Below are 21,151 nucleotides of genomic sequence, written 5' to 3'. Positions count from 1 at the left end.
TGCACGGGAACCGTGCAGCTCTTAATGGAGTTCTTTCTCCTTAGATAATTCTCATTCAATACAATTGGCGCCTTCGGCGCCATTATACTGGACCTTTTGTGACCCTCAATTGTCTGACACAGGGCATGACGAGCCCATTCGAGAACCAGTCCACTTGGAGCGAGGAGCTAGCTAGTGAAAAGCCAATCACGAATGGTGATGCCAAGAGTATCGGAAAGCTTGAAGCTAATGGCACACAGAGGTCCTCCCCAAACCATATTGCCTCTCGGCCTCGTCCTTGGCGATTTAGAGGCGCATCCAGCCTGTAAACTGGGTCATTAGTCACAATACATTACAGAAGTGGAAAGGGCCGCTCGGAATCAGGTCACTTGTCAAGCAGATCATGGGGGCCAAGTACTCGTGCCACGCCCCACCTAAAGGTGGTGCTTAAGTTACCTTTTGCCTTGTTTCTATCTATGACGTACGCGTCCTAACAGGACGGAATCATGGAGGGACTCGCCTATCTCGATTGCCTTCCCTACAAGATCATGCATATGATAGCCAGAGCCACATCGATTAGAATTGAGGCGGCGGACACAGAACTCGTGGCGCTAAGATTTGATAAGATCAGTTCTTGCTACTGGTGATGCCGCAGGCTACATAGCTCAATGCAGCGCAAAGATATGAGATCTTAGATCTTACCGCTAGGATCTTGACCTCGGTCCCAGGTACGGATTCGGGGTCTACTACAAACCACAGACCCCCGCTTTGTAGAGCCGTAGTGAATTTTGAGATCTCAATTCACAATGGCGGGAATCGCAATGAAAATCTTTCACTTTTGCATATGTCGATTGTCTTAAGGCTCGTCAGTTTCCAAATCGAACCTCGCTTCAGCCTGCGCCGCAAGGCGATATCGCATCTTCGCATGTCCCCAAAGTAGGGCGAGCAACTCCCTACTGAATTTCACTTATTTATCTACCGCGACACGAGAGCATTGTTATTAAGGGATGTGATGTGACGTAGTGAAGATGGTCCAATAATGATGGTTTAGTGGCGACGGCTAGGCGCAGAGTATGGATAATCCACTGCAAACAACTCATCGCAGACAACTCAGTGGTGGCGGTGATGGCGACGGTGACAGTGCCAGCGACGATGGTGGTGATTGGAAGAAGGGGATGACGGTGAAAACAGCCGAACTGATGGTGTAAGGCCATGCACCCAGTACAGAAGGATCACTGCAACAGCTCAGTGCAGACAGCCCAGAGCAGACGAGTTGATGGAGGCAGCTCAGTGCAGGCAGCTCAGAAGACAGCTCAGCGAAGACAGCTTAGTGAAGATGGCTCAGTGCAGACAGCCCATTGTAGTGCAGTGGCTGACTGGACGAGGTAGAACCATGAGAGGGCTCAGTTGAGGCACATGGTCCAATGAGCAAGGTTCGTTAATGTAGGCTCAGTAAGCACACCTCAGTAAACACTGTATAACGAGCAGAACCCATTGAAACAGTCCAGTGAAACTGCGGGCTTGACAAATTTAGCGCCTAGATTACTCTGCAGCCTCTCACCCCCTGTCTCAACAAAACAGGGCATACTTGCCAAGGGCGGTTGTTGTGTACAACTGTCTCTTGCAGTTTCCGCAGGTGGATTCTGTGCAGCGAGGGCCAGTTACAAACTTTTTGAAATACAGAATAATTCTCGTAACCATCCTGGCTTCATGTCACTGTCCCCGTCACCACTATTGTAACAATAGTCACCACCAGCCCCGTCGCCGTCACCGCGATGGTCATCTTAGCCACGGTCAGAAGTATGGTCTCCGGTGTCACTGAGGAAATGAAACTGTAGATTAGACCCAAGAAACTGCTATCGTTCTGTTCACGACCCATGTGACGCAAGCTGGTGTTAAACAGCAAGGTGGTGAATGTTTCCCATCATGAAGCCACTACGGTCGAACCTTAGAATTCATGTATTAGAACCGGTCCTGGTACAGGACCTGCCCCCGTCTCACTGAAAGCCAACGGTCATCTTTACAAAGACAGTGCACTTTACAGCCATAAACTAACCAGCGACCGAAGCCGGTGTGCCTAGAGGCTCCAACCGAGAGATGCCTGTCAACACGTTGTCTGAAAGACATCAAAGCCGGAGAATACTCCGTACAGCTCCGGGTGTCTACAAAGGATTACGTGTGCCATGCAGAAAACGTAGAATCTGAACACTCTTTTGGCAAATGGTTGGATGCTGGGTTCAGAACAAGATGTGGGGGCGGCAAGAAACTCGGCAAAGAAGCCGTTCAAAAGGATTAAGCAGTAATGTATAGTTTGAGAGTGTAGGTCTGCTTGCAGATGTGAACAAAGCGCCTGCGCTTGCTACTCAATTAGTGTCTACCGTAACAGGTAAATACACTTCAATAGAAGGAACTGAAAACGAATACGATTCCGCCGGCAGCTCCAGTAATACCCTGCTTGTGCTGGTTTTGGCGACTTGAGACCCACTGCTGACAAAACCAGAATTGGTCCTTGCCCCACGTCATTCTTCTTGCCTAAAGCTGAGAACCCGCGTACACCTCTAGGTCTAAAGTAGCGTTTCACCTCCTGCACCTCTGTTAGAAACCCACACCTCAGTTGCTCGCTCCAAAACGCAAGACATTACCCCCACCGACGACAGACCAATGTCCACACCAGGATGGCAGGCTATACTGAAGGAAATACAATATCATATTTTGTCCAATACCAGTGGCAGAAAAGCCCCAGGCGGGTTCGATGCCTCGTTGAGGCAGGTATGCTCGACAACAGTAGCAGAGTCGCGTGAGAGGAGATTCATGGAGCACTCGCTAAGCGCCTGGGTCGCTCTGCTCTATAATGAAAGCATGAGACAGTCCTTCAATGGTCTTTCGTCGGACGATGAGAAGTCGCTTCTTGACGCCGTGAAGGATACATCGGTCAGTACCGAAACGCAACAGCTTATAAAAAATATTTTTAATCGGGGTAAAAGGGCCAAAAGTCGTCAAGGTAAGTATTGGAGAAAATGTCAATAATGAAAACTTTGCACGAACTGACGTAAACTAGACTATCTCACAGCCACTAATTTGGCACATCTAATTGATATTGATTATGAACACTCCAACGGAAGAAAGCGACAACATGTTGACGAGGATCAGGTGGAAAGCAGCCCAGCTGCGATGCGGCAACGCACAGAAGGTCCTGAACTACGAGATGGAATATCAACCACTTCTCCCGCGAGGGGGTTGAACGATCCAGCATCGGCTAATTCGACTGAGGCTAGGGAGCAATTGAGGCCTTCAAGTCCAGCTCATGTGAATTTCTTCCCTTGGACGTGGCCACTGGGTGAACTACTCACAGATCCGAACACACTTTACCTCGAAGACGTCTTTGTACCCAGAATGTGTGACCTTATTGTCAAAACAAATGGTTATGCATCCGTGACGATACACCACGCACCGAATGCTGCAGATTCTTCTCTTACGATTGAGATTTATAGAAGGTTTATTCCCTACCTTGCTGCCAAGGTGTTCAGCCTTACGATGGTAGACAGACAGCCGGGGTGGACTGCGCTGTCCGGGAATGGCGATGGGCCTGACATAGAAGTCGACGGTGAAAATAGTTACACGATTAGACGTGCGCGCGAAGCCGACATTAGGGAATATATTGGTGAACCAATCTACTCTATCGCCGGAAGCGGGTCGCGTCCACCAGTCGATAGTGCACGGAGATTCACTCGATTGCTTACCTTAACGCTTTCTGGTGTTGCGAACTCGAATGGATTTCTAAAATTACAGGCGCTACCTGACAAACTATACACCATCCAGGTGAAGCTCTGGCCGGAACTGAGGATGTTCTTCCAGGAAGCGGGTAGCTATGGGTCCATTTGACATCAAAATTGGTCCTTCAATTGAGCTACCTGAGGCGGGGTCAGACTTCTAGTTGCACCGAGAGGATGTATGGACAGGCATTGTCTTTGTTGAATAGCTGTTTTAACATATTACGTCCGGGACTGCCCCAGCTATTATCGACGGGCTTTAGGCTGTCAAAGTCGCAGCGGATATTGTCCAAATCGGTATGCCGTTTTCCTGACGGTTGACTCTCGTATCGCTGTGTCATATGACAGGGTTATGGATAATTAGAACCAAGAATCGAAAATATAATTTGACGAGTCTACGAATGTGAGATGTAGCCTGTGGAATACTAGCTTCCCTGGTTCTAGAACCTCACCGTCAGGCCTTCGGGACTTTCATAGCCAGCGCTTTTTTGACACCACCTGTTAGGTACAGTTGCCACGGTTTTGAAAGCCGGACCTGTCCAGACCGTACGTGTTCAGATTCCACGTCCTTTTGAACCCATGGGGCGTGATACCCTTTCCTTGTGGCAACACCGGAGCATCCTTCCCACATTATCAGAAATCCTGTGTCCGAGATGGGGCCTGGCGATAGTGTTATTGCCGCCGTATCATCGAACTTCTCTCTGTCCAGTTTCTCAAAGTTGAGCCCGTCGCCAGATTCATCCTTTTGGCTACCATTAGGTTCTGATGCGACAGTCTGACTTAAAGGGGCCATACCATGATTGACAAGCCTGGGGGCGAATAGGTCCTTTTCTGGTTTGATACCTGAGATGCCTGGGCGTAACCCATCGTTTTGGCCCGACTTTGGTCATGGGATGGATTGTGACCTGTTACTTTTGGCTGAAGAAAACTCTGTGGGCCCACAGCAGTCCATAGCCAGTAGCAATGAACAACCGGGGACGAGCGTGTGTACAACCAGTGGGGCAACGCACATATTGGGTATCATTGGGTATCATTGGGTAATTTGTACAAAACGTGAGACTCGCTTGAGAAAACTAACCAACTATGAATATCGCAACTAGTTACTGTACATCCTAGATGCTTGTTTAGCTACTGGTAATTGCTTGATGGCGAATTACTGTATTGGAGATGGACCGACCTTTTACTGTAACGAATTTATTGATGATTACTGTAATAGATTTCGACCGGAAAGTCTAGAATTTGGTGAAATAACTCGATATGGTGGGCTTCGCCAGTGGCTTTCGTCAACAAATGAGCAACTATGCCCACTTATATCGTGTGACAGTTTTTTGTGTTCCATGAGCCCGAGTGCAGGCACGCTAATCGCTATGAGTTTGCTGATCGAGGTGCAGAGTCCCGTGGACATCGATCTTAAGTTGCAGCATGCCCGGTCTCTTCGCCACGAATCGCCGTCAATGACGGCGCCTCTAGGTCTGGTCCATGCTGGGATACTAGAATTGAGTCGCTCTGGTGCATCTTCCTTCATGGTACAGTTGGCACTGCCTAAGTGAAAACCACCACTCTAGTTGCCCTCGCCACTGTATTGCAAAATACTTCTGTGAGTCCGCCAATGGAAGGCTTAATTTGATGTCAGTTACCAGAGGAAACCCATCACGAGGCTCTGACACGAACAGCCACATCCCCAAGCTGTCAACTCTCTGTGGGCTACTCAAATGGTCCGGGTGGACCCAGCCCAGGCTGACTTCTCTATCGTCAGAGTAGCGTAAGACCACACCGGAAATTCCCTCTGAAACCCTGCAGAGCTTTATTTCTGACACATCTTCGAGAGATGCGGCGGAAAAAAAGAAGTCCTCCGTAGGCAGACATTGAGGGTATGCCGACACCGGCTTTGGTAGATACAGCTCGGTCCTCGCCGCCTTCTGTGACAGAGGCACACTCATAGCAACTTCCCGTAAACCGTCACTCAGGTCGAGGTAAAACAGGCTAGGTTCATTTGACAACCTCGCAATCAGCTCATAAGAAAACCTCCGGCCTCTACGTGAGTGTTCTCCCATAACCAAAGCCCGCTTAGTGTTTGTGACTAGCTAGACGGGAGTCAGTTTCTGGTCTCAGTCGACTGATCCATAGACTTACAACTAGTGTGCATCGTCGGAATGAGTCGGAACGAAGCCAGACTTCAGAAAGCCATTCGTCGCCCGCAATAGGCATATAAAGCCATCTTCCGCTAGGTTTTCGAGACTCTGGAGATGCACACAATGAAAAAGGCCCATTCGTCTTATGCACATGGAACGACATGGCCCTTGAGTTCCAGCACACCGAGTATCCCGTAGTATGTTGGCCGTTAAGAACAACAGATGTCATCTTGGTGGGAGGATGTGCATTGTCCCGCTTGTAGGCTTTAAACATTCTCAGAGGGTACGGCGGCCGAGACCACAATATTCCTGAAGTATCCACCTCACGATTTCCGTTAAAATATTTAAGTGTTCGTAGTTTGAATCCCTAGAAGCCGTACATCGGTTAGTGCATGCCATTGCATTTTCACTTGGGGGATAATTACGTCGCTTTGCGCAACGAGTTTGCCGGTATTTTTGGATATGCGCAAAATCTGCCACCAGATGCCTGCGTGCTCGGAGAAAATAAACTCATCTCTGGAACAAGCAAACACAACTCGTTTGATGCCCCAAGAATCACGAGCAACGTAGACCGTGTCAATGTCTTTTTCCGACGCAGGCTCGTAAATGAGAAGCTCACAATTTTTCTGGCTGTTATTGTTTCTCCCGTTGGACAACGAAGCGATATAGGATCTAGTATGTGTTTTAACAAAGCAAGCCCAAATAGGAGATGCCAGGCAAACCTCTATAGATCGTTGCTCTGTTACCTGCAATGCACAGGTAGATGCAATGCACCATGCTGTCACCAGATAGTCGCCCACCATACGCCGTAGTTCCGGCGGTAGGCGTCTCAGCAGTAAACGGTCGGAGACCCGAACAATATTATCCAACACGAGGTTCGCGTTTACCAAAGCTGTATCTGACGTCGGTTCGAAGTCACAACAAGTCACCGCCCATACTTTTGGTGATAATGTGGCCCCAGTCGGATAGCACTGCTTGTGGAAAGCAGTGGCGAGTCCATCTGAATGGCTACAGGACCAGCCACAAGGCTGGTAAGAAGCATCTTGAACCTGAGATCCATCGGGGATACCTACACAAATGTCATTCAGAGCAGCAGGAGGATGTATGTTGACGCCCATAGACTTGCATGCTACAACCGTTTCGTCGGCCTGGAACTCGTATGTACAAAGCCCACAGTGGTGATTGATGCAATGCTCGAACTCTAACATGATGTCGTAACGAAGCGCATAGTAGAGGCAAAGCATTGAGTATAGGGAAGGGGGTAGATGGCTCGCTCTTTGCCAGCCCTCTACGTCCTAGGCTGTGCCCAATCACGTGGCAGTCGTACCTGACCCCCTTTGGTGGGACAGAAGCGGTCTCTGTGGGGCTACGCTCGGGATCGAGCGCACTTCACGGTCGTCTGTGGGGCTAGGAAGAGGAGCTTTGAGTGGGTCTAGAACTGAGCTTCAGTATACTTTGGTTCCAGGTATGTACTTGATGGTTTGGACATATTAGTTTAACGGCACAAATCTGCCTGCCCGCATGGGCTCACTGCTCTCGTGAATATAAAATCCGGCCGATCCTTCTCAGACTAAACTACTTAACTATGCAATCGCAGATTTCTCTACTTCATAAACTTGCTGGGCTGTCTATTTTCTTGCCAACCGTCAAACTGCCACGATGCAAACCTCCACAATGCCATCGACTCCAGTGCATCACATCTTGGACTCAGACAAGTTGTGTCACATGTACGAAGAGGCTCAGACATACGAGGCTTTTGTTAAGAAACTCTGGAATCATCGCTACAATAAAACTTTTATTCTACATGATCCCCAGGTGTGGTCCTATTCTACCGAGCAATATACATACAAAGACATAGCTCGCAACGAGAAATTGTTGATCGACGGAGTCCTCGAGAAATATGTTGCACAGAACCGAACTGAGTTTGCAGTTTCGGTCACTGAAAATAAGAAGGACGGCCAGACCGCTGGCTCACTCGAAGCCCAGGCAATGAGGTACGCTAAGATCCTCGTGGAGGACAATGAGTTGCAGTTACCAGGTATATATGTCCACACGAACATTGGCAGAACATTCCGACTGTGGTATTACAGAAAAGGGTCTCGCGAACTTGATCCCCTTTTCGGAGGGGCTTCATCTGACAGAAAGGAATATGTGGACATCGCACCGGACGCCGCTTCGCGACACTGGAAGGCGTATGTGGACGTCATACTGGGAATCGAGCCTCGTTGGGAAGCGCCAACATTGACAAGCTCGGTTCAAACGTCGGCGTACGACTTCAATCCTGGAGAAGCTTCGTCAAGTGCCGCCCCTGCTTACAATCAGCTTCCCCCTCAAAATATACCCATGGCCACTCTGGAGAGTTCCGGCATTTACGAGGTGACGAACGTACACTTCGGCGGGAATGGGCGTCGTTTACGATGCACTTTCAAGGATGAGAATGATGAGACACGAGACCTGGCCACTTATAGTAACCAGTGGGAGTATGATGCTGGGCTTGGTGCATACGTATTCTCTAGCAACCATCATGGGAAAACATTTGGGTATTACGCACAGCGCTAAGGGCTCTTACGAGATGTGTGGAGTTGTTTCCAATGTTGGTGCATACTGTTGAGCGTCACAGATGCTGCCGAGGTAGGCTGGGTATGGAAGGCGCGGGCTGGACCCTGCACGTGATGCTGTTTCATGTTCAACACATACAGCTTTCTAGAGTTCTTAAACTTTTTCAGAATTTATACTGCTTGTAAAAGAGTCAAAATTCGGTGAAAGGTACATCAAGATGGGTTCGTGGGGTAATGGCAAATCAGCCAATGTGATACTTGAGGATAAAAGCGGACTACCCCTGCAAAATTAAGCCAGTTAACCGTTTGTTGAGAGTGCGCTGCAAGAACTTTTCATCCGACTTGGTCCGTGCTCAACACACCGTATGCCGTGGCGCTATCTGGTTGCTGTGGTGACATAAAAGGTGTCCGTGTGCTTACGTAAATCCAACGTGGCTGGTGCCGTCATGCAGATTGAAAGTCTCCTCCCCCCATTACCCCATAGCCTCTTCCAGTGGTAGAGAATGAAGTTGTCGAGTACATCCTGCAGCGTGCAACATCTGGTATTAATCGACGGGAACAGCCATGCAAATGCTACCAGCCAAACCATCACACAACTGGCTGCTTCGTGAACCCCCAAACCGAATCGACAGGGAAACGAAGTCAAGGGTTGATTAGCGCCACGAAATCAACCCTATATCTTGACCAAAATCACATCCTCTGCTTCTGCGACGCCTCGGCACCAACGACTACGGACGAGGACGAGGACGATGCGGCTCCAAGACGTCTGTCTCTCACGTCAACTTCCGTCGCATTTGCGCTCTCATATTTCAATATGGCACCCTGGGTACATCCGCGGTGAGGACACAATGTTCTCGCTACCAAGACTGGATGAAGTAGGGCCACAAGACAAAACGGACAACGAAACCGACGATGGGCAAAAGGGCGCCTGCTTAGGAAAAGCGCGTTATGGGGTCCATTTCGAAACGATGCTATTGGCCTGCCAGATTATCGCAGGAAACTCGTTCGAGACTGCATATTTAAGCTACGATCGCAAAGGCAGCAACAGAGTACAACTGGCTCCCTGTGGTATCTTGATGCATGACCACTACTTTCTCCACGTCCCCCAAGGTGAATTCATTTTCCCTTCCCCCTTTATATCATCTCGAGGCTGAAGTGCCGGTTCTTCCGCCATTCAATCATCCGTGAATTCGTCTGCTGACCAAAGATTCGTAACAGTAGACGACACTGACACGACATCGTATGCTGTCACACCCAACTTCCAGGAGTGGCGATTTCCTGATGCTCTCCCACAATCTTGGGGTTCTGTTGCGATGACTCCCCGCGATACCAAGCCCAGCTGTATCATCTCGGGCCGTATAGGCCCGAGAAGGCACACGTCATACCCCAATCTCACGACAAGTGGTACACTGACAATGCTATGTGTGACTATTCTCAAGGCGCAAAGTCGGTGTCAAACAGTGACGACAATGTATGCCGACTTCGTGTTGACCTTCACAGGATCTTCGATGATCGCGCGTTTGCTTTTGTTCCCAAACTGGATGAGGAAGGGCATCGACATACTGTCGTACACTTCCTCTCGACTACGAACGATTCTGGCGACGCCGCTCTCAAATATCACAATCGCAAGGCACACAGCCTTGATTCCGTGGCACCGCAATTCCTGTTTGCACGATTTGCTCTCACAGTGTTCGCCTGTATCAAAGACTTTATTCTAAGAGGAGAACGCCGCCGGATCGCGGTAGTGCATCGTGGCATCGACTCCAACGGCAGTCCTGCTTGGATTACTCAAGAAGTTCAGATGGATCGTGCACAGCGACACAGCCGATACGGCGGCGGAGGATCGCGGGCCTCGAGTCCTAGTAAGAGATCCAGGCCACAATCAGAATCCCAGCAAGGAGATGGTCAAGAAAGCGTACAAGAATTCGGGTACGCATCGGAGGATCCCGAGAATAATGATGATGACGGACGTCATACGTCTCGAACTAGGGCTTGGGTTGAGGCTGATGGAGCGGACTACGATATGGCTACACCATCAAAGCGACGGCGTATTAGTGGGGTTGAGTCTCCTCCATCCTTGACAAGCTCTGCCAGTTCCCAAGTAACCATCAATGAACAAAAAGTCGCTGATGAAGCGGCCAGTTCTGGTCCCAACGGTACCAGTATTAGCTTGAAGGGGAGCGAAAATAATCGCGGCCACTCTCTTCTGGAAGCGGTCGAGATGGTCAATGATGGCCATCCTCCAATTTTCCATTAGCGCGTAAGTGGTTGGTTGCTGTATAGCCGGGTAAATAAGCCGAGACATGCCATTATAGTTGTTTGGTGTCTTCACTATTGGCCATCAACTAAATAAAATTATCAGAGTAGCGTTTCGGGAATCGGGTTAGGCTGGGGTTTGGACACCACTTGAGGAGTCACGCATGGCGGGCCTTTTACGCCAGAGACTGACTGCCACACACAAAGCGCCACAAACTGGCCATGGCCCGGGCCCGGAGTTCGACCGCACCCGCAGTGAACACTCGGACCACGCGACATGACGATGTTCAATGTATGGGCCAGCGCGACTGGACACTGTTTGGTACCGTAGGTTCTTCGTTAAGCGAGTTCGCGGCCGACCAACAAGGAATGATTCTAAAAACAATTGCCGAACGTGAAGATGATGGCCGCAGTATTGAGGACCGACTCGATGAGGCATACTCGGCGTTGAAGTGGTGGAAACTTGTCGGCTGCGAGTTTTGCTTTCTCATGGGTGGCTAGTCAGGAACAAAACTGTCACGTTATGAGACTCATTGTTAACTAAACTTGTGTTTTATTGAAAAGGAATTGATTGTCGTTGTTCTTCATCCTTCAGAAGGGTTCATGTCATTTATCTTTAGTTTAGAAGACTTCCCAGCCACCCTGATGAAATCAGGTGGCTGGCCAGCCTCAACTACTGTCGCGATGTAAATCGCTTACGGGCTCAAGCCTAGTTGCCCCTAACAACACCTTCCCCTGTAGAGGTGCACGTGACTAAGATTGCAGCACCCCACACTCACACCACACACACCCAATCCCGGTCAGTGTCGGACCATAATATTTTCGGCGTAGAATCTTCTACGCTTTTCATGAGTGAGTATTTCTCGTTGGAACTGCATGCCGCGTTTGATGTTACATAGACTCTTCTTGGATGTTCTGGCAATTCTGCTTAGGGCGTGGAGGTAGAATCTTCTATGCGATCCGTTCACACGGATGGAGATGTGCCCAGACGTTTATCTGAGAAGTGCGATAGGGTAGGTAGATCATTCTATCTGGGCTATTCCACCTTGTTATATACGTGGATGAATGCAAGTAGACGAGACTTCCGTAGGAAGCCTTTTCTATGTGGCATACTCCACGCAGCCGCTTGTTCGTGGGGTGGTTAATGAGATAGACTTTTCTATCTCGTACCTTCTACCTAGAGCCCGCCACGAGGATGCGGGTGGGCTCTGTACGTAGACTTTTCTATAGTGCGGACCCTTGAACTGCCGGTGCACACGTAGACTTTTCTTGGCTATGAGCAAGTAGGTAGATTTTTCTATACGCGCGCAATTCCGTACCAGTACCGCAAACCTAGACTACTCACCTTATGTAACAACATAGGCCGGGTAGAATTTTCTACGCATTTATATTCTAGGTAGGGGCTGCTACATGTAAACTCTGCCATGTGGCCTATGCCGCGCAGGCGGTTAAACTTCCCACACCTCACCTATGGACTTTTCTACCCAAAGTCCACTAGGTGGCAGGCTTGTACGCTTTTGTGTATATTCTTTGTAGGTGGACTTTCTGCGTGCAAAAAGTTCTTATTCAGGTAGGTGGGCATCTACGTAGACGTCTCTATCTGACCTGTGCCATGCGAACGCTTGGCCCAGCCACCCCCTCAAAATTTGTCTGTAGTATTGTTTTTATGGGAACTGCCTTGATGGATGGAGATAGCCACTGCTACAAGAGTTGTGTGCTAAATATGTGCCTTGGGGCTATCGGCTTTTGTACGTGGTATTTTCTTTGTGAGGACAGCGACTCGCCATTACACCCTCACACCCAAGTCCGTGTGAAGGCGACACAGGTAAACTTTTGCTAGACCCTAAGGGATCTCCCGAGCAGTGGACTTCCTAGGTAGAGTTTTCTGCCAAGGTGTTCCTCTCGGCACATGGACCTCCCGCGTCACGTAAGCAGACACTTCCATGTGCAAGTGTGATGAGGAAGGTAGGTAGACTCACACTTCCTCTGCACCACACTTCCTCTGCTGTGAGGACGGGCGGATGAACCTTCTGCGTGGACGCTTCTATGCAGTCTGTGGGCCGTCCGTTCCACCCAAGAGATGACATGGTCTAGATAGATGCTCCTATCTCGGACTTCACACATTCTGTATGTGGGATGTGCGAGTAGATTTCTCGAGGTGGCCGGTGCCATGTGGATGCTTGACCATACTTTTTGTGTGTGTAGATGTCTTCCCCGGACTCATAGATCTTGTACGTGTAGGACACATATACCTCGCCGCTGGAAGAAAAATAAACTACTACTACTACTGTACTACTACGACTAAGTACTAGGTACAGTACTTACCTACTAGGACATACATACGCAGCTCCCGAAGAATTTTTGAGTAGAGCTTCCATGCGGAGAATGAAAATCACTTTGTATGTAGAATTTCTACGAGGCCTGTGCCATGAGTTGGCTGGAAACTTCTAGGCGAAGCGCTGTGGAAATGTCACGGGAATGAGCGTTCTACCTGGAGTATGACTGGACGTAGGTAGATCTTCTCGGACTGGGCCTTGTCACGATTAGTACGTGGGTGATACAAGTAGACTTTTCTACGTTGGGTCCGCTGCTGGTATATGTAGACTCTCCTACGTGTTGTGGCTGTCGGACGCCTGGGCTCGTCATGTTTGATCATTGAACTTTCTATACGGAGCATGGCATTGCATAGGTAGGGTCTTCTATGCACCTAGGCGGTTGGACATGGTTTTCCGCCGGTGGAATAAACAAGTCTGGCTCCGGTGTGACTTTTCTATGTGGACTGCGCCGCTCAATACCACCGAGCATGAGGACTCCTCATTCCACCACGTAGAATTTGCACGGTGGGCAATCCAAGCAGATAGATCTTTCTATTTGGCTTGTGTCTTGCATACTCTAGGACTTTCTGTCCCTGCCCGAGATATTACATAGGTAGAATTGTCTACCTCGGGACCTCACACGCCTAGTAGCAAGGTATACTACACTCTCTACCTTGTGAGCTGAAAGGAAGGAGCCTTCCATGTAGACATTTCTATATGCCAGGCGTAGAACTTTCTACGTAGCCACATTACCTATGCTGCTATGCAGCTAGACTTTGCTACCCGTCTCCATGGCACCGTTATTCCACGTACAATCCCAGTAGAAAAATCTACCTCAATTCCACTGAGCACCCGAGCGAGATGAGCAGCGCCTAGCCCGCCGTTGCTTAATGATAGTTTTTCTTTCTTCCTTACCGTATTACAGTACTCAATTAGCATTTACATGCTTACAGCAACTACTTGGCCTTACAGTAAGCTAGACGCCCGTATTAATATTTCGTAGTCGCCAGCCAGTTGTTAGCATACTCGCTTGGACAGTTACTCCAGAGGTCGCACGACATCGTCCCAGATAAAAGAAAAAAGGACACCAAAAAAAAAAAAAAAGGAAAAAAACGCCAGCCATATGAGCAGAGGTCCAAACCGCAATCAACTGCCATCCCTAGAAATGTCTGCCGGCCTCTTGCACGGAAAGCATTTTACATGACAGGGTAGCAAGTGCTACCAAGGGCATTGCACGGGGCGGATGCAGGAGTTTTGGCAGTCCCCGAGCGAGGTAGGTGTAGGTAGAAAAGTCCACCTGCAGACGAACCGCGGGTGCCGGGGTAGGAACGTCAAGCTGTTCCGAGGCCCCCGTATGGAGATCATACGCACGATCCTACCCACCTAGAATTTTCTACTTGCTTGCGCCTAGACGAGCCTACCTAGACATCTCACAACTAGAGAAATCGTGACGGATTCGGACAGTTCCCGTATCCGCCGGGTAGCCAGCGCAGATTTTACGGCGAAAGTCTGCCTGCATGCCGCATGTCTCTGGCAGAAATTTCTACTTCCACGTTCCGTATGATTCCGTGAAGACAAGATAACGGCCAGGCGGCAGTGCTCGACTGAGCCTCGATCGGAACACTTAAAGCGACGTTCAGCCTGGTAAATAAGTACCGTACTGCACTTAACTTCTATGTACACCTTGCGCATCTTTGACGGCCGCGATTTACGCCCTTCCACATCCCAATTTAAGCCGGGGCGCTTTCTCCGCCCCGTTGCGGGACAGATGCCCGTATAGATAACCAATATCTGTAGATTCGCCCAGGCCAGATACAGTACCCTCAATGCTGCTATTGTGGAATAGCAGCAGCCCGTCGATTTCCCCGAACTCTCTACTTCGGCCATAAATGAGCACCCGATCGGTCCGCCAACGAGCAAGTCGCCTCTCATAACGCCAAAGTTCGAGTCTCCTTGCGTACACGGCTGCTCCTCCTCTGGCCGCCCTTCTGAGAGGTGCGGGCATTCAAGTGGAACCCCATGTTCCGCGGTACTTCGCTTAGCGGGCCTGGGCGGCTGGTGCCCGCAGGGCGGGATCTGCTCATTTCGCTTCGAGAGCCCCGTCCGTTGCGAGAAGTACTAGTTCATCATCGCGCCTCAGCGGGAAGGGCATGCCAACTGGCTTCGAGGCACTCGCAGTGTACCACGCGTGTCTTGCAGCTACGGTCGAAGCGCGATCCGGATTGGGAAGCAGTTGGGTGCCCGCCCACATGCGGAGGGCCACCGTTGTTAGGATAAGCACAGACCCCCGCCACGACTGTGCCCGAGTCGCCTACCTGCCCAGCAAGTCAGCTTCGGGAGCGCTGTTGAAGCGCTGCGTCACTGACACGATTGCCCGACGGGGCAGATTGGGGTAAATAGCGCCTGTTGACGGCGCCACAAACTTCAGCATCAGAGCCAGCTCAAGGGACTCACGCCCGCGGCCTGCGCCTCCAACACATTGCTGGAGTTTGATGTTCTTTCCATCTAGAGTAATATTGGCAAGGACGCATGTCTGTATGTACCCGCTGCGAGATGGTCGAAGCCATTATCACGGCTCGCGACAGGCATTTACGGCAGCACGTTGCATAGGCGCTCTACGGCTGAGCAAAGCGACGGCAGTCCCCCGCGTCAAAAACAGCGCTGCAGCCATCATGGCCACCCAGCCGGTTGCGAAATTGCCGCCAGAGAAAGAGGCAACCGCCCCAATAACAGCGTCCGATTCCGTCGCGACAACCTGTCGCCATCTGCTGAGCAGAGAAACTCCATGCCAGATCACGTCTCTCTGCGAGGTGGTTGCGGCTTGTGTAGGCTGCCGATACGTCTAGGGACATGCAGATAGTAGCACTCGATGAAGTAGAGGCTGTGCGATGCTAACAGTCCCTGTGGGATCTGGCTAGCATGAGGTAATCTGTTGCAGCCTGCGCCAGGCCGCAGGGAACTTTCACTGGCTGCGGCAACCACCTGGTGGTACCCCAACACGAACAATCATCACGCTCCCTGACGCGGACAAGCCAGCCAGTACTTTTCAACCCTGACAAGGCACACAGAAGCGAAATGGCGCGAGGAGCAGGGTCAGATTCGAGCGCTAACTCCGGTGGAGATCTTGCAGCCGCCGCTGCGGAGGCAGTGCGCGACCGGGAAGTCACAAGAGGAATCCGCCGCCTCGTGCTCCATCCCCGTAATCAGTCACGGGCCTGGGAAGCCAGCAATGAGGACAAGCGACACGGCGAACATCATGTCTCTCAGGAGCGCTGTGGCATCTTTGTTGGTTCGCCTTCGAAGGGTGCTCTTGCAGTTTTAGCACTTGTGGACGTCTTCCCAGGCTGGCTACGTAGTCTCCATATCGAAGGCTCGAATCCAGTAAAACGTGTACTTAAAGCAAGCACTAACGCGTTGTCCTTGAAAGCAAACGGCATAACTTCTTTGGTCTAATGCTTCCTTACGTAGAGTACCCCAAGCGACAACATCCTTGGATCTATCTTCAGCCTTTAGCTCTGCCATCTTGCGGCTGTCAATCCTTCCAAGACGCGCAGTACCTGTAACAGCTGTACCTTGGTCCCTCAAGAACTCGAAGAGCTCAGGGGTGCTAAAGATATTGTCCATATAGCGGTGATACGCGTGACTTATGGACGGAGGAGCCGGCAGTCGACTAAGGAGATCGATAACAATTTCTTGTGTTGGAGCTAGCTCCGGGTATAAAGAGGCGTCGTATCCGACCGGTCCACTGCCTTTTGTGTGGAAGGACCATCGAAGGAAGTATCCTGAGTCAGCAACTACCCATACCTTGTACCCCTATTGGCATGGGCTTTGCAGGAAGATGGACAGTTTCAGTGCTCTTGCTAGTGTACCTCACCATAGCTTCGTCAACGCTACCCTCAGGCGCTGGCTTCCAGTATCGGGTTGATGTTTCTTGTAAGTGGTTACTCCAATTTTCGATCTTATTGAAAACCCCTTGTAGAGGCTCCATAATATCCCAGACACAAAAGCGCCCGTAGAGAAGTTGAAAACGATTTCGTGACACGAATCTAGCAATTCGGTGTACTGGATTAGTTGGAGCGGTACTCCAGTAGTGCTCGAAGCGTGGTTCGACATGGATGGACATGTATACAAACATCCCAAAGAACAAGTAGATCTCTGCGGCGTGGGTTGGCTTCCAGGCATGCTGTCGACAGTGTGCCAGGTAGCTCGATATAGCGTACGTTCATGTATTCGGTCCATTCGTCGAGCATGTGGATTAGGCAAAACAGTCTAAAAATGTTAAGTAGGCTATCCTGAGGCAGGTCTGTCGAGATACGACGGAGGAAACCCTCCAAAGGAACTAGCTTAAAGGTGGACGTTGCGGGCTCGGTCAATAGATCGCGTAGGTTTGGCTTAGGTAGAGGCTTTAGCGGGGACGACACGGGCGTTGGAACGGGCGTTTGGGCCGCCTGAGCAGTTGATTTAGTGGTGATCTTTCGCTGTTTAGCTGGTCGACACCCACCAGCTCGACTAGTGGCCTTTCGTTTTCCACCTGCCATCTTGACGTTCAGTATTCCAACCTTCACAGAATCTGTTACAAAGAGTGATATGGTTACAAGATAATTAAGGAATGGCTCCTACTTAGAGGATTTTATTGCCTCACAAAGATACAATTTGCATCATCCTCATCACTTCTAGCCAACTCCCATTGACTTCTAGTCCTGCGAATACCTGGTTGCATCCTCCGGCCACTGTAGCGCACACCTGTTGTCTTCCCAGTTCTAAGAACTTTAGAACATCTACCTGCCCGTTGCCGGGTCGAGGTGCCAATTTGGCTACTAGTTTGTGTGATGAATTCTTGAGGCGCTTTTTGTGCTCTCTTGGCAAGGGTTGACTTATTGAGACTCCCTTGCGGTCGGCCTCGCCTTCGCTCGCTTAGTCGACTAGCAGATTGGTTACTGACTGTAATAGCTAACCTCATTGGAACTACCTGCACAGTGTTCTTTGGTCGTCCGCGTAATGCTGTAGCAATTTTTGGGTCAAGAATTCGTCGGTATGGATCTTCTGATACCGATTCCCGAAGTCGCCAGCGTGGGTGGACCTCCCATTTAGTAAAAGGTGTTGCAGAATCTAGCTTTGCATAGACTTTATGATAGCAAGGGATTCCAAGTTCGATCGAAACCGTACAGTCATCGTCGCAAGGTCCAATAGAGTCTGGAAAGGGATTCTTACCCGTCGGCAGAAACTTGCGAGCAATACGGTATTGCTTATTGATTAGCCTAAGTCCCTTCGAGGATATAGTTGTTCGCAGTTCACCAAGATAGTTGCCAATCGAACCTAGGTATTGGGGAGCAGTGAGGACGTCATCCTGTCCACACGCATCCGTAAAGGCACGTTCTTGGTCATGTATCATATCCTGCATTGCCTCGACCAGTCGGTACAGGTGGCTCATGCCGTTCAAGAGATAGCTTTTGACATTATTATTGCTTGCTTCTGTGCCAGACGTAACACGAATACTAAAGTTACGATAATGACGGATAAAGCACCGTGCCCATTGAGCACTGACAGGCAGATAGGTCGAATAGAGGTATTGTAGAATCGCTCGCTGGTCGTCGAACTCTTTGCAAAGATCTCTCCATGCTTGCTCAAATGCTTTCTCTGTCTCAGCATGGAGAACCCGTTTCCACATTAAAACAACACCCTGGTAGGTATGAGGAATATAATCACGAGTTGAAGAGTCTTCGATCAGATGTTCATCTGTAGCGCCGAGCCTAACCTGCGCCTCGGGGGGAACATCTCCGTTATCACTAGCGCTAGGGCTAGCACTCTCCTCACGTTCGCCCGTCCACTTAGTCTTCGATTTAAGCAAGACGTTTGAAGGGATATGATGAATGCAAAGCTGTTGCTGTATATTTGGGAGCCGATCATTAAGAGCAGATTTCATTGCCTTATCGAAGCCTGTGATAAGAACATCAGGCTGCCGAATCGAGTGTTTTGTAATAAGTTCGTGAATGCTCTCTGCAAGGAATTGGAATCCCTCTCTTCTCTCGTTATCTATTAAACCAAATGCAGCATTGAATACTGTCCCGAGACAGGTTTGTCCAGTAGCTTGGAATAAAGGAAGCTTGAAGCGATTAGTATTATATGTGTTGTCAAAGCTGATAACCTCGGGGAAGCGCTTCCACATCTGTAAACAGTATGGAAAGGTCCAGACAAGGCCAAGCAGTCTGTCTGGGTCATCATCAGCCCACTTGGCGATATATGGGACTTTTTTCTCATCAAAAAGTCTGATCAATGCCGCAGTAGATGTATAGCCCTTAAGTTTCTCCCGGTTGATGAGCGAACGGGCGTTATAAATATCCTTCCGCAGGAGTGTAGTATCAGGGAATTGCTCCTCAACGATAGCAGCTACATCGCTGGCTCGAATACCCGCTCGACGGCTTGCTGACTCGATGGTTGCTTTAACTGGCGTGGTAAGTCGTCGGTGGGAAAGGTGTGCGGACGGCGTAATACTCCGTGTATGGTTGTGTTGATGATGTTTTGCATCTTTATGTTGTCGGAGAAGCCACTTGCCTTCCTCTAAAGCCTCGGCAATTATCATCCATTCGCATCCACACTTACGAGTCCTTCGGTTTCGAAGACCAGAGCCCCCTGTAGCTCGAGATTGCCCAAACCGATCACATTGAATCGAGTACCTAATTAACCGTCCTTTATAAGAGTACTTGTTCCGTCGAACAATGCCAAACCCGTTCTCCTTTGCAAATGTATTTATTGTCTTAAAGAGAGTTTCAGCCGAGGATGCTGCGTCACCTGGAATTAATGGGTTGGGAATTGGCTCCGGAGCGGGGGATAGAGACTGTCGCATAGGTGATGAATTAATATTCTCGAGAGTTGGTGATATTCGAGGAGGTTGTGTGGGTAACGTACGAGGTGGAGAGTATGGTGGAGGAGAGTCATATGGTTCAGAACTTAAGGGTGACCACCCCCATCTCTCTCGCCAAGCTTGTACCCGTTCATATGATCGAATAAGATCTATGGTTAACCTCCGGCCTTCGCCGATAATCTCTCGTATTATACTCATTGCGGATTCGAACTCGGGTCTTGTCCTTGTTGGGGGTTGCTGTGCGGATGAGGGCGATTCAGGAGGTTCGGGGGCAAATGGATCCCCCTCTGGGCCGGGTATAAGCACTCTGACACGCTAGCTTTGTCCAGTTCCACGGATAAAGTCATTTTGGAGATATATTTCATAATCGGATCGAAGGCCCCATGCAGGCTCGTGGAGGCCTTGTGAGCCGTGAGGGTGTGGAAGACTTGAAAGTGTTTGCGGGAAAGAGGCGAACAGGTTATCAAGTGCATTTTCGTCTCGAAGTCCGTAGAACCGACTGATACTCGCCGCAGAGCTACTCGCGGATTGCGGTCGATCTTCGACTAGTGAAGGACTGGATCTACCTTGCCGACTGAGCTGTTGTTGCGTTTCTCGGTGCAATTGATCGCCTGGACTGGGGCTTCGCTGCCTGCGAAGATTTGCGCGATGTGAAGGACTTGATGTAGACATGTTGTGAACGCGTCCTTGCAGGTCTCGGGAACAGGAAAGGCGTTTGTATGTGAAAGAATTGGCCGCCCTTTCTTCAACGTGAGGTGCTGTACTATAGTTTATCTAAAACCTAAGGAAAAGGAGAAGGCAAGCCCCAGACTCACGTCGACTACGCGACCATGTGGTTGCTGCGTGGCGGCTTAGGCGAAATGAACTAATTTACACAGAGGTGAGGTGAGATAGCCTAGGTACTTGCAGCTGGGGCGGCAGAATCCTACGTCTGTTAACAGGAACAATGCGACCAATCAGAAGTGGTAAAAATCATGCCCGTGTAAGAGTCATGCCCGTGTAGCCAAAGTGTCATGCCCGTCTAGCAATTCCCTTTCGCATATGTGCCTACCCTGAATCACAACCCATCGCATATAAAATTCTGATGAAGCATGAGGCAATCGGAACAACCTGTTTCTCAGCATGGAATCATCCAACTGTCTCCAGCCTCTTGATGAACTTCAACCACATTCCCTTGAATAGCTACATTCTTTGAGGAGGCTGAAATAAACAGGCAGCTCTGCGGTGCATAAATATCTACGTTGGAAATGCACGAGTTCACGGTCTCCTTTGTTCCTTA

The 21,151-nt window shown here is 49.8% G+C and overlaps 6 protein-coding genes across 6 annotated transcripts; 3 read left to right on the top strand and 3 right to left on the bottom strand.

The window, feature by feature from the left end:
- Positions 1 to 2,790: 2,790 nt before the first annotated feature.
- Positions 2,791 to 3,861, top strand: MAA_11748 (uncharacterized protein; the record flags this gene model as incomplete). The annotated part of the gene is made up of 2 exons (XM_011412663.1): positions 2,791 to 2,980; positions 3,038 to 3,861. 2 exons carry the CDS (start codon positions 2,791 to 2,793, stop codon positions 3,859 to 3,861), a joined length of 1,014 nt encoding a protein of 337 aa, XP_011410965.1.
- Positions 3,862 to 7,555: 3,694 nt separating this feature from the next.
- MAA_10055 (uncharacterized protein) lies at positions 7,556 to 8,440 on the top strand (the record flags this gene model as incomplete). The annotated part of the gene is made up of 1 exon (XM_007828053.1): positions 7,556 to 8,440. One exon carries the CDS (start codon positions 7,556 to 7,558, stop codon positions 8,438 to 8,440), a length of 885 nt encoding a protein of 294 aa, XP_007826244.1.
- Positions 8,441 to 9,287: 847 nt separating this feature from the next.
- On the top strand, positions 9,288 to 10,696 carry MAA_10054 (uncharacterized protein; the record flags this gene model as incomplete). The annotated part of the gene is made up of 3 exons (XM_007828052.2): positions 9,288 to 9,549; positions 9,658 to 9,795; positions 9,879 to 10,696. 3 exons carry the CDS (start codon positions 9,288 to 9,290, stop codon positions 10,694 to 10,696), a joined length of 1,218 nt encoding a protein of 405 aa, XP_007826243.2.
- A 5,662-nt stretch (positions 10,697 to 16,358) lies between these two features.
- MAA_11747 (uncharacterized protein) lies at positions 16,359 to 17,133 on the bottom strand (the record flags this gene model as incomplete). The annotated part of the gene is made up of 2 exons (XM_011412662.1): positions 16,359 to 16,759; positions 16,815 to 17,133. 2 exons carry the CDS (start codon positions 17,131 to 17,133, stop codon positions 16,359 to 16,361), a joined length of 720 nt encoding a protein of 239 aa, XP_011410964.1.
- A 507-nt stretch (positions 17,134 to 17,640) lies between these two features.
- Positions 17,641 to 19,854, bottom strand: MAA_11746 (uncharacterized protein; the record flags this gene model as incomplete). Its single annotated transcript, XM_011412661.1, has 1 exon — positions 17,641 to 19,854. The coding sequence occupies one exon, from the start codon at positions 19,852 to 19,854 to the stop codon at positions 17,641 to 17,643; it is 2,214 nt and encodes a 737-aa protein (XP_011410963.1).
- Positions 19,855 to 20,187: 333 nt separating this feature from the next.
- Positions 20,188 to 20,544, bottom strand: MAA_10053 (transposase; the record flags this gene model as incomplete). Its single annotated transcript, XM_007828051.2, has 1 exon — positions 20,188 to 20,544. The coding sequence occupies one exon, from the start codon at positions 20,542 to 20,544 to the stop codon at positions 20,188 to 20,190; it is 357 nt and encodes a 118-aa protein (XP_007826242.2).
- Positions 20,545 to 21,151: the final 607 nt, after the last annotated feature.

This window comes from Metarhizium robertsii, assembly GCF_000187425.2.
Source record: "Metarhizium robertsii ARSEF 23 chromosome Unknown MAA_Scf_17, whole genome shotgun sequence".
NCBI classification, from domain to species: Eukaryota; Fungi; Ascomycota; class Sordariomycetes; order Hypocreales; family Clavicipitaceae; genus Metarhizium; species Metarhizium robertsii.
The sequence above is the reverse complement of the archived record's forward strand: the minus strand, read 5'-3'. Positions and strand labels throughout refer to the sequence as shown.